This window comes from Pyxicephalus adspersus, chromosome 3 (assembly GCF_032062135.1).
Source record: "Pyxicephalus adspersus chromosome 3, UCB_Pads_2.0, whole genome shotgun sequence".
NCBI lineage: Eukaryota > Metazoa > Chordata > Amphibia > Anura > Pyxicephalidae > Pyxicephalus > Pyxicephalus adspersus.
The window spans coordinates 134,173,045-134,195,903 of record NC_092860.1 but is presented as its reverse complement, the minus strand read 5'-3'; the positions used below and the strand labels follow the sequence as shown (position 1 = coordinate 134,195,903).

The 22,859-nt window shown below is 36.8% G+C and overlaps 1 protein-coding gene across 1 annotated transcript in view; it reads left to right on the top strand.

Annotated features, from left to right (window-relative positions):
- Positions 1 to 22,859, top strand: part of CC2D2A (coiled-coil and C2 domain containing 2A) — a 54,618-nt gene that overhangs the window by 5,668 nt on the left and 26,091 nt on the right. Inside the window, exons 5-17 of the mRNA XM_072406420.1 lie at positions 1,228 to 1,329; positions 1,972 to 2,070; positions 3,053 to 3,229; positions 5,134 to 5,287; positions 5,659 to 5,795; positions 6,525 to 6,656; positions 7,381 to 7,590; positions 8,460 to 8,563; positions 12,296 to 12,436; positions 13,937 to 14,093; positions 15,249 to 15,484; positions 16,320 to 16,497; positions 19,749 to 19,905. Of these exons, the coding sequence (XP_072262521.1) occupies positions 1,228 to 1,329; positions 1,972 to 2,070; positions 3,053 to 3,229; positions 5,134 to 5,287; positions 5,659 to 5,795; positions 6,525 to 6,656; positions 7,381 to 7,590; positions 8,460 to 8,563; positions 12,296 to 12,436; positions 13,937 to 14,093; positions 15,249 to 15,484; positions 16,320 to 16,497; positions 19,749 to 19,905 (1,984 nt within the window). The remainder of the gene's footprint in view (positions 1 to 1,227; positions 1,330 to 1,971; positions 2,071 to 3,052; positions 3,230 to 5,133; positions 5,288 to 5,658; positions 5,796 to 6,524; positions 6,657 to 7,380; positions 7,591 to 8,459; positions 8,564 to 12,295; positions 12,437 to 13,936; positions 14,094 to 15,248; positions 15,485 to 16,319; positions 16,498 to 19,748; positions 19,906 to 22,859) is intronic.

Sequence of the window (22,859 nt, the reverse complement as noted above, 5' to 3'; positions counted from 1 at the left end):
CCATTATTCATTTTTATTAAACATCCATAAGACTGAAACAACCGTTTTTGTGTTGTAGGCTAGACAGCCTCACTCCTCAGTACAGTTCTGTCTCTTCTTTGTGATATATTTTGGATAGACGCTGAAGAAAGAGAATCAGTCGTCACAAAATTTGTGATAATCTGCACCTCCAATAATGCGTACCAGATTAAAGATTACTTTCTTTTTGATTAATAATTTTTATTCTTTTCTCATCAGAGCACAAACGCCAGGTTATAATATCATGTTTTTTCCTAACATATGTTAAAAAATGTCATTTATCAATGATGTTGTCAGGATTACTTGTAAGAAAATAAAATGTTTTGTTAATGAACAGTTTTACTTTTTATTAACTGGCACAGAAAGTGTGGTAGTTATTTTGCTGAGTTTAGGCAGGTGACAAATCAACTTCCATAAGAGCCTCACTGTGTCTGCTATAAAGTTTTTCTGTTATGTTGCCTGTTGTATATAAACTGCAGGCTAGATTAAAGGAGACTTTATCACTTTTGATATTCAGGGCAAAGTGATAGTTAAAAAAAAAAATAACTTTCTCACGCTACACATGCTGCAAAGATAATCCAGCACTGTAAACACTATTGGCATTGGAGCATACACAAGGTTAACAATTTTCTCCCCTCCTTCATATTACAGTGGTCAGGCCTGGCAATCAGCCACAACCCTCTTCATTTCTATGGAGCAATAGAACACAGCCAAAATGATTATCGGGGTGTGGGGGCATTTTTTTAATAGTAATAAGCCGAAAATAAAATCAGCAAGAAAATAAAAGTTATGGGGATAAAGGAGTAGCTTATCATGACTGGTTCACATAGATTTTTTTACATCATACAGCTAAAGTGTGTTTATTCCAATGTTTAAAAACCAGGACATTTTTCTTTTTGCAGAGGAAAGGGTAGAATAGAAAAAAATGCATTTAAATGTCTTTGCCCTTTTAAGGTTTTTAATTTGGAGTGTTTTTGGCATTCCCAATGTTAACAAATGATCATTTAAACTGCATTCTAAATAATACAGTTCCCTTTACTGTTTCATATCTTTTTTTTTTTTTTTTTTTTAAGAATTTTAAAAAAACCTCTTTATGTTTCTGGCTCTATGAATTTGCATATCATTGTTTCATCAAGCTCCTTGTGATAAGAATTACCTCTTCTATATGTGTTCCTGGATTTGATTTACAATGTCTGTTTTACACTTGAGTCCAAAGCTGAAAGTAAACTCCAGCAGGAGTCCCCGAGTGTCTCACCACGCAGCTTCACCAGACCAAAACCAACGGATGCTGTTACCAAATTTGATGAAGAGGTAGGTACATAGAGACCACTTCACTGTCATGGAAGTATTTAAAAACTTTACAACAAAAATAACACTCCTATTGTAGGGAATGTCAAAGCTGATCTCCTATTCAAATTCCAGCTAAATGCAGATTACTGCAAGCCAATCACACAATTAAAAATCTTTCTGTCACAGTTCTATACATAAACAGTGTATATATTTTTGTAAAAGCAGAGTTTTTTTTTTAAGCTGATCTCCAGCTAAATAAACAGATAAAATATATATATGAGAACAGTTTTACAAGCCAGTCCAGAGATTCACACAGCTCAGCTGCACAGCACATTCTATGTTATGGGAGGAAAACTTGTCTTCTTTCTTTGCTGTTTAACTTTTTACTTTATTGATTATCCTTTCACTGTCCCCAGGACAACAAACCGAGAGGCATAAAAGTCACACTATTATAAAGTGGGTTGAATGGGTTCTTGCCCTAGACCTTGTACAAGCGATAGAAGTACATTAGAAAAAATGAGAGAATTTGTAAATTCTAATGTGAAAGATACTCCATACATCACCATGGATCATGAGCTGTTTAAATGAATATTTCAGGACATACATAAGTACATTCTGGTCTGTTTGTAAACCTGATCTTTTCTCCTTTATGTTCCATAACAGGAGGACAGTTCTCTTCAGAAAGTGAGAGATGTGGAAGCACAGCTGATGTCCAGAGTAAGATTCCGTGATGCTGTCAGGACAATTCAGAAAAAATCTCATGTAAGACAATCATTTCCAATGTTTTCCATGTATGTTTGGTATGATGTCACATGGTCTTACAAAGACAAAAATACTGTTCTGTAGTATAGTGGGATAAGAAGCGGAGGATATTGGTTGATCTGCCTTTTTTTTTGGTGTGCTGATGAGTTTAAAATGAATCTCATTTGGTGTAAATAGTAGGTTGCATCTTATTCAAAAAGCATTTAAAAAGCAGCATTACAAATCATTAAAGGGTAGTGATGGTATGTAAAGGGTAGACACCCTTCCTATACAAGTAGATTAGAGGGTATTGCTGCTATGAATTATTATTTGCAATATAACTTAATGGGTTGCATAGGATAAAAAGGCAGCAAGGCACTGCATTTAGGCTTTGTTGATCACTGGTTCCGTCACCTCATGGGCTAATGGAAACTTGAGGGAGGTTTTTGGAGCAGTAATAAACTCTCCCAGGGAGTCTTGAATGTTGGTTACAGCAGTCCAGGATTTGGTGTTTTGATGCTGCAGAACAGAACAACCAGAAGGCAGACACAAACACTGCTTGGTGCTCTTAGTGTGGAGCTGTGGCTTGTTCCATAATCTTAGGGTACTGGCAAGGATACTATAAAAAAAATTTGAGCTCTCCTTATCTAGTAAAGCATCCCCAGAAGTCAAGCACATATTATTTCTAGAGTACTTTTTGGACATTTAAACATGCGAATTGAGATTAGTGCTGGCACAGCCATTTTCAAACTGCCCCACTGAAACACCCTCAAATTTAATATCAGCCAATAAAGCTTTGCTGAAGGCCATAATGACCAAAAGACTTTTTCTTGAATGAAGAGCCCATGGGTTAATCTTATGTAATATTGGCACAGTTCCTTATACATTTCTCCTATCAGCTCTCTGATAATGTACAAGGCAGGTACAAAATGATCCAATATTTTCAGTAAACCAACAAACTCTTTTGAGGTTGTGTAATTCAAATTGGTTTGATGTTTTTCAGGTCCCTGATGGAGTTCCCACTGCAGATGAGTCATACAATTTCTTCACATTTAATTTTGATCCTGATCCAGAAACAGATGTAGGAAATGATCAGAAAAAGTTGGAAGCTTCAAAGAAGGATGATGTGGGAGAATCTAGTTCTAGAGTGGAAGAAGAGGAGGAGGCAGAGGAAGGAGAGGTATGCCATACATATTAGTCTAATATTAGAGTCCTGTGATTTGGAGATGCTTGACATCATCAAAGTTTAGGAGCAAGAATATTAATATTATTACCTTGTATTTACATACTGGCAATAAATATCGCAGAGCTTTACAAAGTCTATTGTCATATCACTTACTTTACTTCAGAGGGACAAACAATCCAATGTCCCTACCATAGTCATATGTCGTTAACACTGTCTAAGGTCAAATTTCGGGGCAAATCCAGTTAACCTAACTGCATGTTTTTGGGATATGGGAGCAAACCGGAGTGGTCCGAGTAAACCCATGCAAACACATGGAGAACATACAAGCTCTATTCAGATATGTAGATATAAACCATGCCAATTCATGATAATACTTTTTAACAGTTAACAAAAGTGTATTTACTATTACATTGTTTTGTACTGATACTAGTCTTTGGAAAACTATTAAACCATAGTAAAAACACTTTAATGTTTTTTTTTTCTATTTTTTTATTTGCAACCCTGTACTGAAAAATAATCTGCATATGGGAAAGTTTTAGGCATTGTGTTCCTGTTTGACAAGTGTTCACACACATGAAACTCCAATTGACATGGGAGTTCAGAGGCTGCATTTAACTTACTTTGTGTTGCATTTCTTTGTATGCAGCATGTCCCATTAAGATGCGTTTGAGCTGCAAAAACTGGTCAAAAGTTGCTTGTTACTTGTTCTTTGCCCCTTTTCTTGAACCTTTTCCACTACACATACATACTTACTTATATGTGATGGCCAAGACTTCTTTGTTTACATTGCTCACTGTTCTGGTCGCACTTACGCATTACAACCCCATACACTTCCCCTCGGCCTCAGCTTATAGTCCTTTAAAGCTGTATATTGTTTTTTAATGCAAATGCCTCACAGTAATTTTTTTCTCTCTCAGTACAGAGGTACATGCCTTCCTACTACACTGATTTTATATTGGAATAGATGCGTAATGGTCATACTGCCAGACACCTTGAGGCTGAATAAGATTTTTGATTGTCAAACAGCCGTTTGCTTAAGGCAAACATGAAACAATCACCTGATCTAGCCGGCATCTCATTTTAATGGCATATTTTAGTTATATTTTTGCAGAGTAAGGAACATTTGGAAAGGTCATAACCAGGATAAACTATTAGGCCAATGGCAATCATTAGAACAAAAAACACAGCAATAAAAAACTCATAAAAGTCCATTAGGGTTTTTTTTTTCGAAATGAGGAAAAATCAGATGACAGAAAACGAACATGGCAGAGCCAAACGTGAAGGATACAAATAAAAGATATAAATAATAGAATATGCAGTACAAAATTGTGGAGAGTGTGTATGATGCAATGAATGAAAGTCATGACAAGGTGAGAGAGGCATTTTTTTTTTTTTTAACTTCACACAGATTCAATTATATTCATTGCAAAAAATACACACAAGGGGGACTAAAGCTACGTACACACGTCAGAGATTTTTATCGCCCTATAATCGGCATTGGCCAATTATCGGGCGAAAATCTGCCGTGTGTACAGTCGGTGAGGTCCATCGTCCGGACGACCGACCTGCCAGATCCACGGACGATGGACGACAACCGATCCTAATGAAAGGGAAGGGGAGAGCGCGCAGCAGGGTGCCGCTCCGTCGCTGTCCCCCTCACCTCTCCATAGAGCAGAGCGGTGCTGTATGTACAGCACCGTTCATGCATCATGTAGTCCTATGTCGTTGGAAAGGATCGTGAAAGATCCTTTCCAACGACAAAAATTGGAAGTTTGTACGCAGCTTAAATGATTCTATTAAGTTGATAATTATCTTGCAGCTGCTACTCCTGTGCTTATCAATTTCATTTAATTTGGAGACACTGGCAATGTTGTAATGAATAGGAGACATTGTTCCAGGGTGAAGACAAGTCTTTGGTTCCAGAGGACAATCTGTTTCTCATAGAGCAGACAGCGCGTGACTTCATTGAGGTTACTGCAGCCGAATATGAAGGATATCACAACCGACTACAGAAAGAAAAAGACCTTCTTTTCATACCCAGCCTGCGACAAGGTAATTGCTACACTTTACTCCATCAGACAATGTCAAAGATGTCCTTCATTTTTAGAACAAAGTTGACCAAAATCTGGTTCAGCCATATATGGCTATGAAGAGGATGGTAAAATGTACTTACAGAGCTGTCAGGCTTCAAGGTAGTTGTCTATTCCAGTTGCTGCCAGTAAAAACATTGTAAGACCAAAGTAAGCAGCACAAATACAGTCAACAAAGATCCCAACCAGAAACGTTTTTTTTTATGTTCATTTCACTGTCTTTCTTTTGATGTTCATATGGATAGTGGGGAATGTTTTGTGTCATTTGAATTTCAGATCATTTTGTTTAGAAAACAAGCTTGATTTCTCTCCATTTTTGTAATTTAAAACCAGTGCTACCCTCCCAGAAGCTACCAGAGAATATGCAACCTAGGTACTTAGAAGATGAGGGTCTGTATGTTGGTGTAAGGCCAGAAGTCTCCCGTACCAATCAGAATATTCTGGAGAACAGGATTCTGCAGCAAGATGTGGTAAGGCTGTCTCTCCATTTTTTTATTTTATTGTTCTCTTTACCTTCTGTTCTGTAAATCTGCCATTTAGGTTAGTTTAACATGGTGGTTATTGACTTATAGCCCTTTGTTAAATGTCTCTATTGCCTGTGGTAAACCGTTTCTAAAATCAACATGTTGTATGGTCTCAAAATGCACCTTAGGATCTTCTCGTGTCCAAAAACCACCACTGACCACCACTTCCAAAAAATGGTCCTCTCACCTTTGGAAGATCATTTGCCTGAAAGACCATTATTTTATTTCAATGATTTAGGTAACAGTGGTTTCCTTTCACCATTTGTCAGTCTGTTTATTAACTCATTAAAGCTCCCCAAGGCTGGATAGGATACAGAGGATATCCAGTGAAGCTGGGTGATTCAGCAAAGCTGGAATATATCTGGTCCATGATTAAAAACATTTGCTAACAAATAGCAAATGACTTTAAGAAAATTCACTCCAGGTTTGCTGGATCGCCCAGCTTCACTGATGAAAGTGTATCCTCTCCAGCCTTGGAGAGCTTTAATAAATCAGGCCCTCTGTATTTATCCATCAGTGTCTGTTCAGCATATCAGTTGAAAGTGTAAGGTGTCGTTAGCGCTACATTTTTTAAATCTCTCTTTTTTAATTATAATACTCAACCCTAATTGTTGAGCATTTGTGGTTCCATTAGTTGTCTCCAAACAACTGTAGCTGTATGTACTTTTTTCACAGGGAAAGAAATGGTTTGGTGATGATGGTAACATTTTAGCTCTGTCTAATCCTATAAAAACTTCAACTACAAGACCACCTATATTTACCCTTCATGAAGGCTTAGATCCATCACTGGAGACCCTATATATAAAGGTATGTGTAATACAATGCTTATTTATCACCAATTTTAAATAAACTGATCATAAAAGCTCATTTCTTATTGGTTACCTAATAGCACACATATTAAAATTTCCCCAGTAAAAAAGTTTGCTTAGTACAATAGTATTGTTAATTTTTTCCACACATACTCTGATTTTGAAGTTACCTTTTGTGCACCGGAGCTGACCTGTCATCTTCTGGCTCCAATTACTTACCAATTACTGTTTTTTGCTTCCTCTAACAGTCATATACCACCACATACCCTTTGTAGTGTCCAAGTACCACATATATTAATAAAGAGTCCATCCTTCTAAGCATAATATTTTCTTCCTGGGTGTTTGTGCTTACCTTTCTACCACAGTAACATCCGTCTAGGGTTTTGGCTCTTTCCGACCAACACTTTGGGGAATCGTCCTTCTTAAGGGTCAGAAATGATCTTTCATTTATTGGTGTAGTTAGTCCGTGGGTTCTTATAAATCTTAAATTTTTTGGGGGTGCACATGCGAAGCTCCTAATTATTGAAAAAAATCATTGCAAACAGGCAGGTAAGTATGTTTTGTTGCAGAAAAGACATTGCTATTAAATCCATTTATTAGTTTAGGTGCTTTTTTTCTGAAGCTTTAAAGGGTAGAATTAAACTGTGAAGTAGCCACTGGTATTAAAGAAATGTTAGGTAATCTAAATTTACATTTTACAGATTACGTATCTTAATTTTCAGGCAATTCCATCTAAGAAATCCAGCCAATACATGGTGGGAACCGGGGGACTGCATGGAGAGTTTCAGCTGGACATCGATATTTCTGGAATTGTGTTTACCCATCATCCCCTTTTCAGTCGCGAGCATGTCTTAGCCAATAAGCTAAGCCAGCTATATGATCAGTATCTGGGGAGGAAACAGAAGAACCTGGCCAAGCTCCTGACAGACAAGGTATGTGTTGTATCCATACACTCATCAGCTGCAGTGGTAATTTTATTATCATAAACAGGAAATGTCATGTACAGTGTAAGAGTCTTGGCTATGAATTTTAGCCAGGATTACATAACTCAAATCTAATCTAACCACAAAATTCCCCAGACTAATACATGAGCTAATAATGATAAGTTACACTGCAGGGATGAAGTTTTTATTTCTTTTGCTGATGAACTCTCTTACAATATTTTGTTGCCACCTGTATACACTTACAAATAACAAACTACAACAGTTTGGCAATATGAAAATATTATTGTACAGTATTGTGGCTGAGTCATTAGCAATTTTACCCTGTAGCAAAGGGGTCCTGACATAAATTCCGACTTGGTTTAATATTAACCCCCAGCACATTGCTATATGTTAACATAGATTCATAGTTTACATATATCACAGCTGGCCAGCTGTTTCATAGTAATCCCTCTGCCCAGTCCCTACTGTATTGTGCAAAATGCCTTACTTACTACTTACATATGCATAGCAATTAGACACATAATGCCAATATGGGGCAGAAAGACAGAGTTGGGGGGGAGCTAGTTAGTTTAGTTGGCTTTCCCAAAGTTGACCTTAAACTGTGTTAATGGCATATGACTATGGCACAGATATTAGACAGCCTATTTGAGGCACAGCTAGTGACATGACTATGGACGAGTAAAGAACCAAGCTTTGATCGTTAAAATTGACACTCTATTATCTGTGTGACTTATTAGAGAAAGAATTGTATGCTACTAATCCTTTATTATTCTATGAAATCTATTGTTTCACTGATCAGCTATAAACAAAATCAGACATACTACTTTACTGATTATTTGTGTGTTCTTGTCTTTCAGCTGCATGCACTGAGGAATGCTGTACAGGATATTGCTGCAAGAGGCATCCATGGTTCGAGCACCATAGCTGAACAAAGTATCCATGAATATAAGCTAGACATCAGGTATTCACTTTACAGAGGCAAATATAAGACAAAAATTTAATTTCTGTAAGGTTGACAAGTAAATACAAGCAATGTATGGAAGCAAAGTAGTGGACACAAAAACTGATAGGAGCCACAAATGCTTGCACATGTATTTCCTCTGATTTCAACTGGTTAGAGGGTCACATTGCTTCTAGGTATCCAGCTTCATAAATGATTCTTTGTTATGCAGACACTTTTTCATGCTTTGTTGTATGTTGAAAAGAATGTCAACTTAGCTTGTAAAAGTTTCTTCAAATAGGGAGCACACTGTCAATGGCAGTGTCTGCAAAAAAAATAAAAAAATAAAAAAGAATCAAGAAAGCATAGACAAAAAACTGAGCTTGGGACTATTAGGTTTACAAATATTACTAGAACTTGGAAAACTATCTGGCTGCAACTTTTCTATGTATACAACACCAAAAATATCTTGTCCATGAAAGGTTAACTTCTTTTCAATTTCCCTGCAGTAAACTTATTTTTACGTACAGGACATATGTTCTAGATTACATTCCATAGGGAGAAATAGTAAAGCACAAGTTTGGTAATACAAAAATAATGTATACGTAGCATGTTCCTTACTCCATGACCCTGGGTCTGATTAAACATCATGTGAATTTTTTTTAAGATAAACTCTATGGTGATTTCTCTATGTGTTTTTATGTTCTGTCCCACCCATGATTAGAGAGTAATTTTTGGTCATCTGCCCGGGTTTGCACTATGCTGACCACAGATATTCGGCAGTTTATAGAATTTACAGATAAGTTGAAAAAGCAAGCAGAACCAAGCTGCTCTTTTTAACAACACACCAGTTAACACCAGTTAAACCAGTTAAAAATCTTAATATTGCTGCTTAACTTTAAACAGGAACATGATGACTTACATCTATTGCATTGTTACAGCACTGCATGTATTACAGTAAGACTGTAAATATTCACAGTTATCCAGGTCATGGTATACTGTAACTAGTTGCTGTCATGAAAATTTCTTAAAGTTTATTATCACTGAAACACAGGAAGGAAAATCTTCTATTGGGGACATTTGTTCAGGGGACAACTGTCTAAGGGGAAACTAAGATACTTAAATCACCAGAACATGAAGTTGGAGAAATCTCCTAAATGGGACACAAACATTAAAAACTGACAAAGATTATGTTTGATATCCAAAAAATGTAAATCTTGTAATTTATTAAGTAAATTGAAAGTGAAATTTTCTCTGCAAAACTTGGCTACATTGCTACAAAACAGGCTCCTAGATGCTTTCATATGCTTGATGCTAATATTATTATACAACATTTATATAGTGCCAACATATTACGCAGCTCTTTACAAAGTCCATAGTCATGTCACTAGCTGTCTCTCATGGGGGCTCACAATCTAATGTTCTGCCCGAGTCATATGTCTTTAACGGTCTTAGAGGTCAATTTGTTTTTGGAGGGAAACCAATTAACCTAACAAACACGGGGAGAACCTGCAAACTCATTGCAGATAGTGTCCTTGCTGAGGTTCGAACCTGGGACCTAGAGCTGCAATGGCTGGAGTGCTAACCACTGAGCCACCTTGCTGCTACTAATATGGATTCTAGCCCACTTACATTTTTCAAGACCTACTGGAAGTGGGAGAGCTGGGTACCTCTTCCTGTTTCTCTCACTTTTCCATTTACCAATAAAACTGTCAACAATTTTAGCCGTGCATTTTATTGTGCGTTTTAATTAAAGTACAACATTTGCCACCCTAAAACTATTATTTACAATATCACTTTCATTAAGCACAATCAGAAAAATACATTAACCCAAATCATCTAAAAAAAAAAAACTGATTTTTCTAAATTTATACTATTACTAAATTGATTTTTTGATTATGGCAGAATGCCCTTGGCTCTCAAAAGAGGGTTTTTTGATTGTGTATTGTTGTGATCCCTGTTTATTGTCTGCATTAAAGATTTTTTTTACAGCGTATTTGAACGGAAACATATGTTTTACATACATCAATCTCTAAAGAAATTGTTCTATATAGCTTGTTTATAAGAACCAGGAAAACCCCTCTGTTCCCGAGGAGCCTCTTTTCATTGAGATGACCTCATAGAAGAAATGTTTCTAAAATGGACTGCAAATGTGGTATATTGGAAATAAATGGTTTCAATTGTGTGTGGCTTTAAAGCACTCCTAAGAAATAAATGTGCTGGAGAGACGGCTTTAATTGAAATCATACTATTAGGCACAAACTAAAGCATATCATAGAAAAATGAATTCCTTCTCCTATGTTTGTTTTTAGTTTTTCTTTTAGCTTTTCATTAACTCGTATATTAACATCATTGTTAGAAATAGTGTCATTCTGCACCAGCCCAATAGCATCTATTATTACCACCGCCACTATTAAATGGAAAGTTCCCAGTTTTACCATGCTAGAAGATGAGGAATTAATGACCAGTAGCCAGACCAGTTCCCAGTTTTACCATGTTGGAAAAAGGGAAATTAAAAACCTGTAGCTCAAAGAATATTACCAACATCCATAACCATGTTTATGCGCTTAATTTCTAATTCAGTCAAATTAGAAATTGTAGCTTGATTCTCGTATTGACCAGGTGATGAGTTTGCAGTGCAGTGCATATCTGTGGTCAGCATAAAAAAATGATTGTGTACTAAGCTTTAATCCCTGAATAAGGTGATTGGTGCTTTGATCACTAAAGTAATTTTATGCAGATAGACCAGTCTATCTCTCTGTCTGCACCTTTAGCAGCCATGTAGGAACAGGCATAGAAGAGGTTACTGTCAGAAGTAAGGTTTTCTTGAGAAAGACCCATAAGACTTTTTTTTCAGCCATGTCCACATATCTTCTCCATGAACCTTGAACCTGTGCTGTTGTAAGAAGAGAGGGAGTTCACACAGAGGAGTGGCTATGAGGATTGGTCACAACATAATAGGGTATGCAGGGTATATTAATATTAATATTATTATTATAATAAATAGGATTTATATAGCACCAACATATTACACAGTGCTGTACATTAAACAGTATAAAGAAGAATAAATGGAGTGTTATAATTTGAGGAACTCTTGGTCATATCTTTCACCAGGACCCAGAAGACCCAGATGGCATGGGTAATTGAGAGTTTTATGGCATATGATTGTGTTTGCAGTACTGTTTTGTCACGTCATTAGACTTTATATGATAGTGATTATCAACTGGGAGTCCATGTGATTCCTATTAACTTCAGGGTTCATATCAGTGTTGGTGTTGATACCAGCCTAGTCCCACCTTCATCTCATCTTGCAACATGTATTTGTTAGAGCACATAGTACTATAACCACACATGAAATAATCAAATTGGATCTGTGCCCCGGTATGGAAAACTGCAGGTGGGATGGAAGGAGGGCATTCTAGTGCAGTTTACTGTTAGTTGTGCTTGGTGTATCCTGCCAGTGCCATAGACACAAGTATCATTCATCAAAAATATTTGGACCAGTCAGGTGTTATACCATACAACATTCTAAAAGTAGCTAAAAACTAAAATGTAAGGGTCTGTAACTATAAAATACCAGATTCCCTGAGCATTGCATCAAATACTTTGTTTTAAATAAAAAAAAATAAGACAAACCTTTAAGTACAATAGCTGACTAAAATTGACATCATGCCTTCTCCAATCATAATAGCAGGTCTCCTCTACTGTATAGTTTAGAAGTCTAATTTTTTGATTATATGATTTTATTACTAGACAAACAAGAAAATACCGGGATGCAGAGCAAGAAAAAGACCGAACACTCCTTAAATCCCTCATAAAAGTTTGGAAAGAGATTAAATCCTTACGTGAATTTCAAAAGTTTAGTAACACCCCAGTGAAACTCTACTTGCGAAAGTAAGTACTGACGATGTCTGATATAGATTGTGTTTGAAAATTATCAAAAATTTGTTGGCAGAACCTTTCCTTTCCTTTTTATAACCCACTTCACTAGATTCAGATTTCTACAGTGATATATGAAAATTGGTCAAAAGCAGTCTTTTGCAGGCTTAAGCTGCGTACACACTTCCAATTTTTATCGTTGGAAATGAACGACGAACGATCGATTGGTCAAAAATCGTTCGTAAAAAAAGTAACCAACGACGCCGACGAACGAGAATAGTTGCTGGAAATGAACGACCGGACCGGCGGATCGGATTGGATGACGATCGTTTACCATCTATCGTGTGTACGGTCGTTCATTGATCGTCCATGGTCTGAGCATGCGTGATGAACGAACGTTCGTTCACTTCCTGTCGTGCACGTCACTTCCTGTATCGCTCAAACGATCGCATCTATTGTGTGTACAATATCTGCGAACGATCGTGTCGTTATCTGGATGTACAGGATCGGTGCTATACGATCGTTCGCCGATATTGTGCAGGATCGTTCGTCGTTCGTTTACCAACGATAATTATTGGAAGTGTGTACGTAGCTTAAGTGTTCAAACACTTGTTTGAGCAGAGCTTTGTTTTGAATATTGTTTTGGCAACAATGCTTTTCTTATACACTCATTGTCCAAGCTGTATTCCTATGACATAGAGAGCACACTGTTCTCAATACAGAACTGCTAGAGTAAAAACAGTATAGATTGAAAATTAAGAATACTGAGCTTACATTATATCATATATCACCACAAAGTTCATTATCCAATAAATTTGTCCTGGAAATAGTATAAATATTTTGGCTTTTCTTTAGAATTTGCTAGCTGTAGTATTATTATTATTTTTAATAATATTAAAAAGTATTTAAATAGCACCAACATTTTACGCAGCGCTGTACATTAAATAGGGGTTGCGAATGACAGACAGATACAGACAGTGACACAGGAGGAGGAGAGGACCATGCCCAGAAGACCTTACAATGCAAGAGGTGGGGGGAGCTGTATGTTTGGTATGGGTCATTGACTCATTAGATATTAAGGCTATAGACAGACAACTATCATTTTCAGTTCAGCAAAGGCAGTCTCTGTAATTTTTGCAGTGCAGATTTACTTACGCAGTAGAATCAAGGTTAGGGATGACAGTCTGGAAGCATGCAACTTCATAAGCACCTCTTATAAGCAGTAGCCTTGCTTATAACTCTCTCCTGACTGGTCCCCTTTATAAAACAAAATCTAGTTGTAGCATAGCTTTCATTTGAAGATGAATAGTGGCTGATTATTACTGATAATGTTTGAGGGTATTTTTGTAGCATTTGTTATGACAATCTCAGATTTGCATCTCACTACGCAGTGCAGAACATGTGCAGGCCACATGTGGCAGCCAAAGGGCAAGACGGCTCTTTTGATTGCAAGGACATCCAGTGATTCCAGTAAAAGTCTGTAAATATTGTATATTGAAGTGTGTCTAATTTCAGGGAAGAAGTTGATAGAAGAGCTGATGAAGAGGCTTATGAAGCTGAAATTCAAGCTGAAATCAATGAAGTAACAGAAGAATATATGGAGGAATATGAAAAGAACTTAATGAAATACAGAACAGAACTAAAGCATTGGAAGTCATGGAAGAAAGCCCAGGTATTATATACAGGTGTACCTTACAAAGAGGATTTTTTGTTGCAAACATTAGTCTTTGATTTACTAGTACAGGTATTGCTATGATGGACCACTCAGCCCCTCTGGGCCACAGAGAAGTTACCACAACAGGTTTACCCACCCCCCTACCACCAATTTTTTTCTCCATCAATGGCAGACACCTCCTAATATATTAACGTCTTTGGCATTTTTGTATTTAGTTTGTGTGTTTCCTTTTGTATCCAAGCTAATTTTGAACCCCTTGTCATCTAAATCTGGTTGTACCAGTATCTTCATGATTTGCTGAACTATAAAACCAAAAGCCATGAATGAAAATACTGAAACAGAATACTATGGTTATTGTCTGAAATAACCACTACAGAATCTTATTCACTCTCTTGAAATATAATATTAAACTATTTGGTATGTAACTGATCATAGCATAGGGGAGGAGCAAGATGCACTATGGAAAGAATTCCACTGGCAGCAGTGTGACTTAAAATGTAGGCAGCTAATCTTTTTGTTTTGGATATTTTAGGACACCTTCAGAGGTCTTGTGGCGTACAATCCTTAACATGGTAAAGTTGTTTTTGTTACACAAGCGGGACCTAGGTATTTAATATTATGGCTTATCCGTGTAAATCATCAATACCCATATCCTTTTCTGTGGGAAAATGTGTTCCATCACATATTTCGGGGCCTAGAACAGCATATTTTCAGCAATAATATGTATAGCTGTCTACGATTGAAGAAATTCATAATACATGAAAACAATCATACCTGATGCCGGAGCATTTTGGCAAATGCATATAAACACACACTTAATTTTGTCTTGATTGGGCTGGGAAAAAACAGGTAAGATGCAGATTATTAGTACGATTACAACATACCTAGTGTTTGTTTTTTGTATAGTCAGCAGCTCAGGTTTTTAAAGGCCACAACGTGATATAATGATGACAATTTTTTTTTTACATTAGCACTGATATCTATTTGTGTCAGTGCATTCTTTACATGAAGATAGTATAATGTTCTTGGAGAAGGCACTAAGGGTACCACCGTTCTGAACATTTTTATATCTGGTCCTGGATCTAGTGTAAAATGTATTAGCATTCCAATATATTTTCTCTTAATGGCAAGTTCTGTTTTTTTATGTTGCAGAAACGTAAGAATAGGAAAAAGGAGGGGATGGAACAAGATGATGAAGCTGAGGCTGAGGCTGACTATGCAGCAGAAGAGCCAACCAAACCTTCCCTGCCTACACAGGTGGACAGACATGATATAGAAGTACAAGTTCGTGACAAAGCAGCCAACATCAGGAGAAGACCTGGAGAGCCTATTCTCAACCCTGAACTAAGCCTGTCTGGATATGTCACCCCTGATAACATGTGCCCCCGGTAAAATTTTAACTAATCACTATTAAACTTAACCACTAAGCTTCCCAAAGTCGCTTAACCAGATTTGTGTCATATAGGCTCAGGAAAGTAGACTTTTTTTGCTGCCTACATTATGCTCTATATCTATAAGTACTGGATAACTTTCTTCACCCTCAGAAGCCAAAAGCATCAAAAGCTGTCCTTTAAAATGTTGTTTGGGTGTTTAAATGCCCACTTACGAGTGCCTAACTAGGATGGGGTCACTGCTTCCCAAGTTTCATGTCAAATAAAAGCTTGTAATACGCATTTTAGATAGTGATGACTGTGATTACAGTGTAGATTTAGGTTTAATGACATAAACTAATGTTCAGACACTAAAGGACATGGCTAAGAATTAAGGGTTTAGTAATTTAGGGTGTATTTTCTTACAGACAGAGAGATATCCTTTAGAGAAATGTTTGGCTGCTGTCATAATTTCTATAAAATGTATGTGAGCTTTTAACCAATAAAAGATATAAAGAGCCTGATTTATTAAAGCTCTTCAAGGCTGGGGAGAATACACTGTCATTAGTGAAGCTGGGTGATCCAACAAACCTGGAATGGATTTGGTCCAGGACTGAAAGCTAACATTGTAGCTAACAAATAGCAAATGACTTTTAAGAAATCCATTCCATGTTTTCTGAATCACCCAGCTTCACCGATGAAAGTGTATTCTCCCCAGCCTTGGAGAGCCTCTAGTCTTGAAGAAAATCAGGCCCAAAGACTCAGTGAGTATATCATAATAATACCCACAATTTTTCTAGTGATTTTTGCACCGATGATGAAATTTGTATATTTATGTTTTTCCCTTTTTTAGGGGAGAAGTTTTGAGACGTGAGGATGTACTGAAGCATTCTTTGTTTGTAAAGATCCTTTTTAACAATAAAGAAGTGTCCAGAACTGTGACAGTCCGGCTGGGACATGACTTCCGAGTCCACATGGGGCAAATATTTAACCTGCAAATTTTTAATTGGCCTGAGAGCATAAAGTTACAGGTATGCAGGACTGCAAAACAGTGTATGAAATAAATGGGTTTGAAGAGCAACACAGTAAATGAAGGTTAAAGCCCAGCTCCTTTTCTATGTAGAGCAAAGCAACAGGCTCACTTTATTCCCCTCTTCCCGATGCACATACTTACCTTTTCCTCCCCTGCAATTCCATTCAACATTTGGAGTAAAGAGGGACAGAGCCTTGTTGAAGTTCCACTAGTTGAAGCTTTACAAAGTTAAGGACTCTTTTTGAGAACTAGCACTGAGAAATAAAAGTGTATCCCGCTGGGGAAGGGACATTCATTTACCCTGTGTATTGAAAAATTTGAAGCTGTTTCCTATATTTTTCACTTTTTGTAGTTGTGGTGCATGCCCGTGTGCATCTGAAGACTGATTTAAAATTTTCTTTGACAAAGATACTTAACAATTCAATATCCTCTTACAAAAGCCAGACCCACCCAATGTGGTCAGAAGATATTTTGATTATATGATTCTAAAAAGGACAATGCAGGTCTCATAGGAAATAAACCCAGGTCCTTAGCTAAAAAAGGTAAGCATGCTTTATATACACTTTGAAGAAAAAAGAGAAGATTGAACCAGATGATACAGGAATCATAGATGAATGAATTGTTCATACGTACTGGAAAAAATTACGTCTGACAAGATTACATTATTGTGATATATGTCTTTTGTTGTGTAAATGATCTGCTTAGCAGATGTGTGTAGGAAAAAAGATACAAAAGGGTAAGGAGTAGATAATAGAGGTGGCCTATATTAGGATAACATGGTCTGAAAAGATTTAGCCATGATGTAAATTATGATTAAATTGGGAAAATCCTGAGCAAGGACAAGCTGTAAGACAATTTCTTTGCTAATTGGAAGGCCTTTGAACCTTGAGCCTGAACATAACTGTTGCAGAGAGTATTCTGATTCTGCAGTGCTTTTGTTATGCCTTAAGAACCCAATGGGTTGTCAGTGCTAATTATTCTGGTTCTTCCATTGGCCCAGGAATGAATAGTTCTCTTTTAAGCGTACATTCTGCAACAATATATAAAGAAAATACTAAACGCAGAGTTAAACAAGATGTATCTTTAAAATTTAGCTGACCCCCAGAATACAATAAAGTTTTATAGCGCTTGTCAGAAAATCAATGTTAAGAAAAACAGATTCAGCAGTATATGGACACTCGGTCATAGAGACATGTTTTATGTTGTATACCTTTGCACAGATGATAAAAAGCCTTAAGCTACGAACACACGTCAGATGATTCCCATCCGATAATCCCCTCAATCTGACGTGAGTACAGCGTTTGTCCGACATCCTTCGTGGATCTGTCCTGGCTGATCCACGAACAATCTTAATACAAGTGAAGGGGAGAGCACAGCGGGGTGCTGCTCTGTCCTTCTCCTCCCTCCCCTCTCCATAGAGCAGAAGGGTGCTGTATGTACAGCGCTTGTTTAGGTTTTTGTCGTTGGAAAGGATCGTGAAAGATCATTTCCAATAACATTTATTGAATGTGTGCACGTAGCCTTAGTCCTTAGTACATCAGTTTATCTGAATCTGGGTGTTCAGACTAATACATAATGCAGGTCTAGATAGAATACACCAACCAGAACCTATACAGAATGCCTTATTTATGAAAACTGAATGCTGGTTTGCAACAATTACTACAAAAAACGTAACCAATAAATTTCAAATTCAACATAAACATGATTGGATGCTGTGTATAGTCTCTGCACCTTGGATTCATTCATTTAAATTTATTATTCATAATATTCATATTTATTTATCAGCATATTTGTATGACCTAAAGCTTATGAATACTACTTTCTGTGAGACTTTTTAATCTAAGGCTTTAACTGACAAGAGTAAAAGAGCTATTTTAGGAAAACAAACTTGGAATACAAAATTACAAACATTACATGTTTGTGGGGTGTTCAATAGGAGTTCTTATGCAGGAGTGGATAGATAATAAATAAACTTCTGCTTTCTCTCCTTATGCAAGGTGACGGTCTTGCATATGCCCCTAGGTAGTTTTGTGCAGGCAGTATGTAGTTAGAGAAGCTACAGGATTCCTCCCACCTCTGCTCTTTGCACAGACTGTGTTTATCACGGTGCTGATGCCACTGTTATATTTAGAAGTTGATTACTGATTTTGGAAAAGCATGCAATGCACATTGAATATTGAACCTAATGTACCTTCATTTGATATATTTAAATGTAGCTTGCTACAAAAGAGTAAATAGTAAAAAAAGCTTGCTACAAGAGGGAGTAATAGTTCTTCATGTTGGTCACTTTGCCTGCATAAATAGGAGCTGTTAACAATAGTTTGGTTGAATTGAGTACAACTTGCATAAATTATCAAATTGCCTGAGAGAATAGAATATTTGGCACATAGTGAAATGCTTCACACATTTTTACAGGTTTATACCAGTGCAGTGGGTGGTGGAGAATGGCATCAGCATTCCTGCTGGAAACTTTGGAATTTAGAGAGAGAATAAACCTAAACAAGCTAATTCCACCCATAGTTTGAAAGCTCAAGATTTAAAAAAAACATTCTTTTTTTTACTAAACCAGCTTGATCTAAATTTCTTTAGTTGGTGCGAGCAAAACTTTCCCTTGCACCATTTAAAAACATAGACAAAGAGCTAAAGGTGTCTGTACCCACCCAGTGGATATACACAGTACTGCACATATTGGAAGTACTAGATTTGGACGTGTGTTTTTTAATAATATTATTTGCTCATTTTCCATGGACAACCATATCGTGAACAGTGAGCATGATTTAATAAAGCTTTGCAAGACTGGAGAAGATAAACTATCATAGGAGAACCTGGGAGATAGGAGAAACCTAGGAGAAACCTCAATTTCGTAAAAATCATTGCTAGTAGTTAGAAAAGGTTTTAAATCCTGGTCCAGATCCATTCCAGGTTTGTTGGAACACCCAGGTCCCCCCGATAGTCTGTCTGCTCATTGGGTCTGGTTTATGAAAGCTCTTCAAGACTGGAAAGGATGGACTATCATGGGAGAACCTGGGTGTTCCAGCAAACCTGAAATTGATTTCTTCAAGGTCATTTGCTATTTGCTAGCAAATATTTTGAATCCTGGGCCAGAACTATTCCAGGTTTGCTGGATCACCCAACTGTTTTGATCTGCAGTGTAATTTTCATACATTTATTACTATACTTATCTGTATAAGATGTTGACACAGTATAAATATGGAATAATGTTAATGGTAATGAATGTTTTCTATTTAGATACATGAAACTGTTGGATATTTGGGAGCTTCACTGCTAGCTGAGGCATTCCTGCCTATACCAGAGACCACCGTGCTGACTGGGAGCGCTCCTGTGGAGGAGGTGGAGTTCAGCAGTAACCATAGAGTCATGCATGATCATGAAGGTGTTGGCAGTGGTAAGTATATGTGATCGGTAACCCTTCCATGATACAGGATTCCAATATTTCTAATTGATGCACACAACACTATGACAGGCAATTATTTTAAGGCTTGTGTACATATGTCTTGTTTTTTTTTTTTTCTTCCCATATATATATAAACAGTTAGGTCCATACATTTTTGGACATAGACAACTTTTTCTATTTTTGGTTCTGTACATTACCATAATTATTTTAAATGAAACAACTGCAGGTTGAACTGCAGACTTTCAGCTTTAATTCAGTGAACAAAAAAATTGCAAACAAATGTGAGGCGCTGAAGCCTTTTTTTAACAAAATCACTTCATTTCAGGGGCTCAAAAGTAATTGGACAAATTAAAAAGCTGAAAATAAAATGTTCATTTCTAATACATGGTTGACCCTTTGCTGGCAATGACAGCCTGTAGTCTTGAACTCATGGACATCACCAGATGCTGGGTTTCCTCCTTTTTCATGCTCTCCCAGACCTTTACTGCAGTGGCTTTCAGTTGCTGTTTGTTTGTGGGCCTTTCTGTCCGAAGATTAGTCTTCAACAAGTGAAATGCTCAATTGGGTTCAGATCAGGTGACTTACTTGGCCATTCAAGAATATTCCACTTCTTTGCTTTAATAATCCCCTGGGTTGCTTTGGCTGTATGTTTTGGGTCATTGTCCATCTGTATTTTGAAACGCCTCCTTAACAATGTGACTGCATTTAGCTGGATTTGACATTTCTATGCAATCTTTTTGTTCAACTCATTGAAATAAAGCTGAAAGTCTGCATATGAGTTGTTTTATCTGAAATATGTTTCCTACTATATACAATACATAATAGTTTTACTGCATACAACAGCAAGTCAAAAGCAACGAAATTTTTAGAGCATGCTGTGTTTGGATTGTTAAGGGCTCGACTGTGATTTTTATGTACTGAGTCTGTGGGCTAAATCACACATCATGCCAGTGATAATATTTGTTATAATATGTTATGTTGTATTATATACTGTTTGTTTTTACAATAAAATTGTCCATACAGTTTGTTGCATTTTGCAGAACAAGTATACAGCTTGGTACAATAACTTCAATTTGTGATATTTATTTATAACTGTTCTCACTGGAGCAATATTTTGCTGGATGTTTTACTGCAGTTTTCCTATTCAAGAAAATAAAAAGAGAAATGTAAAACTCCATCTGCAATCACATGCGTATTAAATTTGATAGAACACTGCAAACTTTCTTAATTTTCCATCTGAGGCACAAAGCTGAAATAATCCTGTCATTTTCCAAACTTTAATTTCAGTCCATATGTGGACAAAGTACAGAGGTTTTTAATATTGTGACTCTCGGCTAATACTTTATTTAATTGTCTCTACTTCTGAGATTTCCTTCTGATTGTTGTCATCACATTGCACGCCCCTATTGTATCCGAAATTAATTCAGTCCATACATCTGTGTGTTGGCCCACAAAATATGACATTTTTGGTCATGTCCAACCATTAATCTTTGTAAACTGCAGCACTGGTAATATACAGGAAAGGATAAATCAGCTATATATATTAAACATAACTGTGCTTTGTAACATGATATACAGTGCAGGCTATCAGGAAACAATCCTTACTGATGTATAGAAGTAAATTATGATGAAGGGTGATCGGAGCATCTTGTCACACCCAGCTAAATAGAGCAAAGCATTATTATGGAGCCGTACAGACAGCTGCAGGTCTGCAATTCATTTCAGAAAACTAACAGACTGAGGAAATGAAACACATGGAACAGATGGATCGTATGTCATTTAGTTATTCTAAAAAAAATCTGCTGTCAGTAGTTAATGATGGATTTTTAAGAAAGATGGAGAAGTTTGTGTTTTTTGGAATTCCTTTTTTAGAAAAAATTCAGGATATTTCACCACATTTGTTCAATAACTGAGCAGTGTAGAGTTCAGTATATATGGACACCAAAGAAGTCCTGTGCGATTCAGGACTTGGATCCGTCACTATGAATGGCCATATGGAAAGTGCATTGAGTCTTATGGTCTAACATGCTAAGGTAAAACTCTATGCCATAGATGTTTTTGGACAGTGAATTAATTAGCTGGTCTAACATATTTTTCAATTTTAATGGAAGTAATTCACAGGACATTTAATTTGTTTTGTATCAAAGATCAGGCAAACAGGTAAATACTCAATACAAGTATCACACAATTTTTCTAAAAGTTAGGAAATACCATGGAGTCACCTTAATCCGCCACCCTGCTGATGGGACTCTAAAGAACTTATAGATTAATAAGTCATCGGCTCTGCTAACTCTGCCGTGTTCTACTTTCACCATCTTCCCAATCAGCACATATGTGTTTGCTGCTCTTTCTCTTCCACAAAAGTCCAATACTAGGGCACATGGGTAACAATGCCTTGCTAAAGTATTCATACTTCTCACATTTTTTTTCTGTTTTGTCGCATTACAACCTGGAACTATACATGGATTTTTGGAGAAGTTAGCACCATTTAATTTGCACAGTATGCCCAGCATTTTGAAGGTGCAAAGTACATGTTTTATTGTGCCACAAACAATAATTGGAAACGAAAAAGGAAAATGAAATTAGAAGTGTGCTTAGTAACCAAAGTTATTACTTTGTATAGAAACCTTTTCTGCAATTTCATCTGCAAGTCTCCTGGGCTTTGTCAGCTTTAGCTTAATGCATCTAGCCACTGAAATTTTCACAAGGCAAAAACTTCTCCAACGCATCCATATTAGATAGGTGATGTGTTTTGGGGAATCTGCCACTTGTAGGGCTAAAATCCAAAAGTTTTTTTTTTTAAGCTATGGCTTTTTGTTCTGGCCTCCCTTCAGTGAAGCCCTGCTCTGTGAAGTGGTTGGCCTAATGTGCTATTGTGTACAGATGAGAAAACTGGAAATAAATGCTGTGACTGTAGTATAGACTGGTGATGGTTTGTGCAGGCT